We start from the raw sequence: 8947 nt of genomic DNA on the forward strand, positions 1-8947 counted from the left end.
CTGCTCAGCGCCCACTCCCTTGTCATGAGCCCTTTTTGCTGTCGGGGGGTATCTTGCCAGCTGCAAGTCACTTTTCTTGAAAAATGAAGAGCTAACGATAGCACCAGGCTGATTAAGGCCCTTCAAGATGGACGTAATGAAAGCCCAGTGGTGGATAAGGACAATAATGAGCTTGATTTGCTGGAACGCACTGCTCAAAATAGCACTGTGGAGCTTTTCTCAGGCGTGCATACAGACCAGGAGATTTATACTTTCAACCTATAGTGGTGATGAGCAGTCAGATCCCTCAGGATTCTCTTGGTAGTGAACAAGGAGAGACAAGAGCTCAGCGTGCACATCAGCCTGGACAGATTTTGCATCTCGTCCCCATTATGGCTCCCTCCTCTGCATCGCCGAATCTGCCTGCCTAGCCCATGGCAGCCCCCATGCCTCCAGCTCAGATGCAGGCCCCCTGGCCCACACTGAATGGGGAGGTCATGCTTTGTCTGGCCAATGCAGTGGGGTCAGGTTATGGTGTGGATCCAGCTTCCAGCGCAGAGCTTCCCCGACTGCAATGGTAACTGGGGTGTCTGGGAGCCTCTGGGAAAGCACAGGGGCCGCCAGGACCTGGCTGGCAGAGCAGGCCGTGTCCCAGCACATGATGGGCTACAGCCACGGTTTCAAATGCCTCCGTTTTGTGATGCATTCAGCATCTTGCTGATCAATTAAAATGCAAGTTTGATTGTTCGTGTATCTGGTGGCAAAGGAAGAAGAAGAAAGAAAAAATGGAAGAAGTGCTATTAGACCGCTTAGCTTGCGAGCTGCCCTCAGCTGGGAGATGTGAGCAAGAAAGACGCTGCTTCTTCACTCATTCATTCTGGTATGTTGTGGTGGGGTGACCCTGGCTGGATGCCAGGTGCCCACCAAAGCCGCTCTATCACTCCCCTCTTCAACCGGACAGGGGAGAGAAAAATCTATCAAAAGGCTCGTGGGGTCGAGCTGCACAGTGCTGTGCTTGCTATCAGTGTGTAGAAAGGCGCTCGATAACCCACCGGTGTTTTGGCTCCTGCTGAGCAGCACTCGCACAGCATCAAGGTTGTGTCTCCAACATTCCCCCACCACCACTAGTGGGCTTGGAGGGGGCAAGATCTTGGGAAGGGACACACCCAACCCAAACTGACCAAAGGGATATGCCATACCATATGACATTGGCTTGGAGATAAAAGCTAAGGGAAAGGAGGAAGGAGGGGAGAGAGGGGGGCATTCAATTTTTAAGACATTTTGTCTTCCGGAACAACCACTATGTGTACTGAAGCCCTGCTTCCCAGGAAGGGGCTGGACATTGCTTGCTGATAGGAAGTAGAGAATAAAATCTTGTTTTCCTTTTCCTACCGCATGCAGTCTTTGCTTTTGCTTTTATTAAACTGCCTTTACCTTGACCCACAACTTTTCTTTCTTTTCTGTCTCATTTTCTCCCTGCCTGTCCGAGTGGCTTGGTGGCACCTGGCGTCCAGCCAAGGTCAACCCATCACATATGTGCTGGAAAAAGTTACGTGCAAATCATCATTGGCACTTGGGAGCAGATGGAGGGCTGAACCCTCCTGCCACCATGTAACCATCCCACGGCAGCGCAGCCAGTTGTGCTCCTGGAGGGGCAAGTCCCTGACTTAAGAGTTTCTGCAGGGACCAGCTTTTCTGTGGTCCTTCTGTTAGAAGGAGCTGCAAGAGCCTTGGCGGATGCTGGGGCAGACAGGAGATCCTTAGGCTACGTGCCCACTCAGACGAGTCAGGTGCTCCTGGCACATGCTAAACTACGATGCTTTCCCAAGACACTTCTTAAATGTTGGTGCAAATTCCCTTTCCCATCTGAACAGCCAAGGCAGGAAAGGCAGTATCACTCGATCCATGCCACACAGGGCTCCTAAAACACAGTCATCGCAGCGAGTGCTTGCAGGAGAGGCTCTGGATCTGGCCGGGGATGCTGTCCTGCTGCGCGACCCTGCTGGCACCTTGCACTCTCAACAAGCTGCTGCCCCTCAGCAGGTTGGGGGTACTTTGCCCCTAGATGGGGCACTGCCTTGAGCCGTGCTGCCCCACCGTGCGGGCGGTGATCCCCAGGAGCTCCTGCCACACCAAACGCAGCCGGTTGGCAGCTCTTCCACAGGATCATGCACCCAGCTGAAGTTGGCAGCTGGAGCTGCCAGAGCAGAAAGCAGCTGACCTTCTTGTTGCCCACCTGGGGAGGGAAGTTCTACTGTCACCACAAAGGAACCCCCAAAACCATGCCCACGAACAGAAGCAGGGACAGGCTCTTCAGCAACATGCTGGCCATGTCCCCTGCCTGTCCCATCCCACCTTGCGCCTCCATGTTCCTGTGAGGCCATCGACTCCTCTTTTTTCGGAGGGAACTTTCTACCTTGTTTTGTGCAAAGACGTCGTTTACCCACATTGTTCAGCTCTTCTCCTCTGCTGGATTCTCCTGAAAGGGGAGTGTCCCCATGTTCATACTGGTCTGTGAGCAGCCTGCTGAGCTCCTCTGTGGTAAGACTGGCCCATGAAGGGAAGGCAGATGAAGGGAAGCTGAATTTGCACCTCGTCCCATACATGCACAGGACTCCCAGTTGTAATATGGTCCTTCTGTCTTGTTGGCATTGCCAGACCTCTGGGACTGGCACTGAGAGGAGATGTTCTCATCATGGTAATCCTTTCGTCTCCCTCTTCAGCTATGTGGGCAAGTGCCGCCTGTCTCTTAGCTGCATCTCCTGTATCTGGAGCACCACGACGAACTCCTCTGCTCCCCAAGGCCCTCTCTGTCCTATCCACAGGCTCCACATGCATGGGCAATGCCTGGGCTGGAAGCATCCCTGGCACACTGCCCTTTGATCGGCCTGCAGCTCTGCTCTCAGGACCGCAAGAGAAGTGAGAAGAAGTTCATGGGATTGGAATAAACCATGGATGGAAACAGCACACTGTCTGAAAGATCAGATCTAACATGCAACTTGGTATTTCAGGCTGCTGTGCCAGAAGCAGGGTGGGAATGGTCTGCAAATCGCTTTCCTGGGTGCCCAGTGACCGCTGCCCGCAGCAGGCTTGGAAATAACCATTTTTTTCCATTAAAAATACTGTCTCCAGTTCCAATTCTCAGCTTAGAGCTGGTGACAAGAGCTTCTCAGCATGTGACGCTTCAGAGCAATCTACAAAATGAGAATGCAGCTGGGAGCAGCTGGGGTGGTTTTGTTTGTTATTTCTTATCACCCAGCAGCGCAAACAAGAGAATTCCATGTGTGTGTGTGCGTGGGAAGTTCATCTAACATCAGCTGGCTAAAGTTAGTCTGAGCTAGTCTGAGTTAGGCCATCACCTCTCTTGACAGGCAAAGGGTAAGGCCTGCTCCAAAAAGGGGACCAGGCAATGTCATTTCCCACCCTTGTTCTTCCCCACCAGATCGAGGACAACGACATGGGGTGGCTCAGAGCTGTGGTTTAGCTTCTACAGTTGCAGCCCATAACATGAGTTTTTGGGCCACAACACCACAGCCCTGAGGGCACGAATATGCCTGAAAGGCCACCACCAGCCTCGCTTCTGCCCCCTACCCACATGGGACGCTGGAGCCTTCAGCCCCATCTGTAGGAGCATTGGTCTCCGGTGCTGTCACAGCCGTGCTGGGGCCTGGCCATGGACCCTGCTGATCCTGACCCGCTGGCTGTCTTCCCAGCCTGGCCTCAGACCAGCCTCGTCACTACAGACCTGTTTGGTCATCACTGGGTTGTGTTTGACCTGTTCACCATCACTGGACCCGACCCCAACCTGCAGACTGATGTCCTAGCTTGACCTTGGACTGGCCATCCCCTGACCATCCCCTAGGGAGCAACCAACCTGCACCTGAACACCTAAAATGGATGACAGAAAGACTTACCAAGCGTCTGGCCAGCAAGCACACGCCCGTTCTCACCCAGGACGGCAGCACGCGCGTGCCGCTCGTTGGAGTACTGTACGAAGGCATAGCCCTTGTGAACGGAGCAGCCCACCACCCGGCCGTACTTGGAGAAGATGGTCTCCACATCTGACTTCTTGACCACAGCTGTGTTGAGATTACCAATGAAGACTCGAGAGTTGATGGACTTGGGGTCATTCTTGTTCGTGATGTTGCTTGTCTGCACCTTCAATGACATCTTGAACACCTGGATGAACAAACTGGGAGTCAGGAAGGCGCGCAAGGGAATTGCAGGAGTCTTACAAAAAAGGGGCAGGTGATAAATCTCCCAGCAAGCCTGGAACAAGCGCTTCAACTGCAACCAGTCACAGCTGGAGGGACCCCACCTCCAGGGAGTCCCGGTGTGCTGGGGAGGGGAACGTTGCAGCCAGCACAAAACTCTTGCTGGAACCCTACTTACCAGGCTGACAGTCTGGGTGTAAGCTGGTTGCTTCTGGGGCACAAAACACAATTTAAATAAATTTTGCATCTAAGCAAAAGCTTTAATGCTATTACAGGAAAGCTTTTACCTCTCTGTGCTTTATTACAATTCAAGGACGGCTCTTTTAAAGCAGTCTGCATTCAGCACCTTTGCTCACGTCTGCCTTCCCAGGCTTCCCTTGCTGAGCACAGGCCAGCTCTCACCACGCACAGGGCCGTCCCCATCCCTGTGGATCTGCACTTGCAGCTGGAAGAGGATTTGAGGTTTTTGGGATGCGCATGAAGAGAGATCGGTGATGGAGCAGCCCATGTGCTCCTATCTGTGCTCTGCTGCCTGCCCACACATTTATGTGCCGGGCTTTGAGCTGAATTTTGTGCAAACAGGAGGTGTCACTGTTGGCCTGGGAATCACTGAGCCGTCGGCCGGATCAGCTGGAAGTCACTCCAACCTGCTTCCCACCGCCACAAGGCATGATCCTCTGGGTTCTTGGGCTGGGGTATTTAATGGGCAGCCCCTGAGTACAGGCTTCACCTCTGAGGACAAAGAGGAGCCAGGGACAGGGCTGGAAATTGTGCGAAATTAAAGCTATTCTAGCTGCCTATTCCACTGCCTGCTCACATTTCTACAGCAAAAATTAAAGCTGTCCAAAGGCATCATCCGGTGGATTTTCACCTTCCAGATGCAGAGGGGAGGCTTTGGGATGGCTGTTGTGTGCTGCATACCCAGCGTGTGGTATCTGCCTGGGGAAAGTCAGCTCGGAGCCGTGGGAGGCGTTTTATGGTGCACATTACAGTTCTGATCCTCCCCAGCCCCTTCCAGCAGTGCCACAGGTAATGCCTGGCACCCAGGACAGAGCCACTGGGGTGCCCATGGCCCCAAGCAGTCACCCAGCCCATCGCCCGGCTCAGGAGATGATGCACTGCTACCCCAGGGCCATGGTGTCCCCTCCCTGGTGGTCCCCAACGTCTGCCTTGGCACTGGGCAGAGCTAAAGCACTGCCTGGCTTGGGAGCTTTGGCTCTCTGAGCTCAAAGCCCGAGTTTGCCTGAGCAGCTTGGTCCAAGGTGAGGATGGTGGCAGCTACCTGGCTGCCTGGCTGCCCTGACCTCGTCAGTCTGCGATGCTCTGTCTTTGCCAAGCCCTAAAACACGCAACGAGTCTTTCCTCCACTCCTCCCTAAGCAGGCAGAGGCCTGGGGAAATGCTGCAGAGTTACCTGATGTGCTTTTGGGGGGTTCACCCCAAACTTTCAAGGAACCTAAGCCCTCCTTCTTCCCCATCTTCTGCACAGAGCTTCCACACAGGACCCAAAATTTCTGGTTGCTCTGATCTCCCCCTAGACCTATTAGGGGGGATAACGTCATCCTACATATCTCACCCCTTTCCAGGTGAGCCTTATTTGGGCTTCTTGGGTGATGGATGTCCTCCTGATGAAGCCTGCTCTGCTCCTGGGGTGGGGCTGCTTCTGCCCATAGCCCTGTTTCTGCCCGAGGGAATGTCTGTCTGCACAGACAAGCATGAGGGCTCGCTGCTGCTAGCTCTGCATCTCCAGGATTCGAAACTTCGGTCCAGCATGGAGGTAAAGAGACAACAGAGGAGACTCCTGCACACAGAGAGTGCCTGCAGCCCGACCTGGGGGGACACGGAGTGTCTGAACACCGACGGCAATCAATGAGCGATCAAATAGACAAGCTATGATGTCCAGACCTCCGCCTTTTTAATTTTCAGAGCACAAAGGACTGGACACTCCACTCCTTTCATCATTTAAAGCCAGACCATACAGAGCATTGGAGATACCTGGCAAGGCTGATCCTCGGCCTGGAGCTGCGGGAGGATGTGGTGGCACAATAAATCTTGCTGGGCTCTAACCCCAGTGACTCTATTAACCTACCATTGAGTCTGGAAATGATCTCCCTGCTAAATCCAATCAAAAAAAAGTTAAGGCTTCGTCTGAGTCTGGCTCGTTATATTTTCCCTTTCACCCTTACAGACTAAGAAAGCTGGAGACTTTTGGGTTTGTTTTTTTACAAACAATTCCTGGCAGCACAGTGTCCTAAAACCACTGGAAAAAAATAACCGAAGGACAGGACTTTTAAAGGCATCAAAGTAAATTAAATCCTCACGTCGCCGGCAAGTGGTGCCCAATCTCTTTTAGGTTGCTCAAAGTTCCAACCTACATAATAACATTTGCTTAATACTGTCTATTTTAACAGATTTTTGCAGTGCAGTCTGGGAGAGGTTCGCAGAGGAAACTCTCCCCATTACTGGTGCAGAGGTGGAGACACAGGGGAAGATCCAAGGCTGTTTCCAGCCACTTGGTCACTCTGGGTACCCAGCTTGAGCCTCAGGGCCTCCCTTCTCAGAAGTCCCAAGTACCTGTGCAAAGCCTGGCTGGAGGCTGTTCCAGGATGGCCATCCATGGAGACCTCCATAAGAACCCCCCTGAGACCAGTTAACGCTGTGCGGGATCTCCAGAGAGCTGGCACACATGTAGGGTACCTGCATGCAGGTAGCTCTGGATGGCCTTAGTACCCAAGGGCACATCCGCCCCGCTGTGGGCTCTCTCTGCCCCGGGGTTTCAGAGATGTTGTGGGACCATGCCTTCAACATGTGCCTTTACACTTGGTGACTCCTGGAGTTCCCAGTTCCTGGTGCTCGTATTTTCTATTTCAGAGTGAACCTGCCCTGGCACCTCTCTTGCCTGTGCCGCATGGACATCTTTGGCCCAACTCAGCTGCACTTTGGCCCTTCTAGACAATGCACTCCCACTTTTCCATCCTTGTTTATCTGCCAGAGTTTATGCAATCTCCAACCCATTTTGCTACCCGTCCATGGCCCCTCTTTCCCCCACCCCCAGTCCCTGGAGGAGCTCCTCTTGCACAGGCAGATGATGAGCCCATCTCACTGCCCTCAGAGCCCCGCCATCCAGCCTGCGCTGCTCTTGGAGGCCACTGTGTCCCAGCTTGGATGCCAGGATGCTGCGGGAGATGACATCAAAAGCCTTCCTGAAATCAAGGCAGATATCACCCATGTCATCTCCTTGGCCACACGCTTCACCACAGAAAGTGGGTGGGTTAGTTGAATTTGGCCCTACCTTTTCCAGGACTGGCCCAGGCACAGGCAGGCCAGAGGAATGCTCTCTGCCTCAAAATAAAATACAGCTCTCAAATAAAATACACCTGACTTTGAAGAGTTTTACTGCTGCTACCCCAAGCCCCAGCCTAGGGAAACCCCCGGCTGCTGTTTGCCCAAGCCCTTCCCCAGTTCTAACGAGCCCAGAGGCGACTATTTATTTACACCAGTCTGCATCTCTGACCAGCTGTTTGCAGCTGCAAGCACCAATTGCATCAGGGCGCTGAGCTCCTTAAGCTGCCCCTGTGCCTGGGAACAGGAAGGGCTGTCTGGAGGATTTGGGTAGGATGGGGGTGTGTGGGGGCATAAACCCCGTGGTTTCCCTCAGATCTAGCGGGCTGCCCTCTCAGCGGGTGCGACATGAGCCAGCCCTGATGCTGTCAATGGATCCTCCACTCCCTGGGTTTGTTTTAAAGGTAAAAGAGACGGATGAAGACGATGCATTTCTCAGGTGGGTACTAAGGCACCAGATGAATTTTCACCTGGAGAGGGACATCTCCTAAGGCATCTCCCAGGCATCCACAGAGGGGGGGGGAAGGGGGGGAACGTGCACCTCTCCCAGGTCCCTGCTCCCCCAACCCCACCTTGCACCCTCCTTGTCTGGCTCCTATCACCTTCTCCCATGCTGCTTGTAGTTGGACCAGCGTGTGCTTGTCTCCTGCTCTGCCTTCTCTCCTCCCCGCCTGGGATGCCGGGTCCCCCCAGACCAATAAAGCCTCTGGCTGTAGGAGCTGGAGATGATGGGAGAACTGACTGTGGGGCCGATGATGGAGGGGGTGGCTCAGCATAACCCCTCCCTCGGTAGAGCCCTTCCCTTGGCTCCCTGGTGGAAGCCCCTGTGGCTCTGCGCATTGGGGCCATCTCGGGACACCGCAGATCTGCGCAGGAGCCGTGCCTGTAGCTGATGAGCGATGGGACAGGGCCACCAGATGGCAAACTCAAGGTCAGGCAAGGTGACGGCCACGCCGCTGGGAAAGACTTGGGAGGGAGCCAACGAGGACCCACCATCTCCATGGACGGGATGCTCTCCCAGTGCCATCTGCCACCGACTGCTGTCCCTGCCCAGGCAGGGAGTGTGGCTTTGGCAGGGAGTGTTGTCCAAGGCTTGGGAGATGGAACCCTGGGCTTCTAGCACAGCAGTGCACTGACATTTCAGGTACCATCAGCGATGTCCCCCATTTAACAAGCAGCCTGCATGGCTCTCATTACCAGCACTGGCTGTTCAGAAACCCTGTGCAAAGCACTCTTCTGACATCCCCATGCAAGCCTGGCACGCCCTGGAGCCCGCAGCCTCCCTTGCCTTCCCTGTCCCATCCATTTAGGGTTTCTTCTTACACACAATATTAATTCTGCATCACTTACTGCTCCCCTTACTGCAACAACTGGAAAGGACATTTTAACCATCGCATATTAATATTTCATACT

The 8947-nt window shown here is 53.8% G+C and overlaps 1 protein-coding gene across 1 annotated transcript in view; it reads right to left on the reverse strand.

Annotated features, from left to right (window-relative positions):
* The window catches only part of RALY (RALY heterogeneous nuclear ribonucleoprotein), a 19377-nt gene extending 15228 nt beyond the window's left edge, over positions 1 to 4149 (reverse strand). Inside the window, exon 1 of the mRNA XM_009637367.1 lies at positions 3894 to 4149. Coding sequence (XP_009635662.1) covers positions 3894 to 4149 — 256 coding nt within the window. The remainder of the gene's footprint in view (positions 1 to 3893) is intronic.
* Between the last annotated feature and the right edge of the window lie 4798 nt (positions 4150 to 8947).

This window comes from Egretta garzetta, unplaced genomic scaffold (genome assembly GCF_000687185.1).
Source record: "Egretta garzetta isolate BGI_Z169 unplaced genomic scaffold, ASM68718v1 scaffold24, whole genome shotgun sequence".
Classification (NCBI taxonomy): Eukaryota; Metazoa; Chordata; class Aves; order Pelecaniformes; family Ardeidae; genus Egretta; species Egretta garzetta.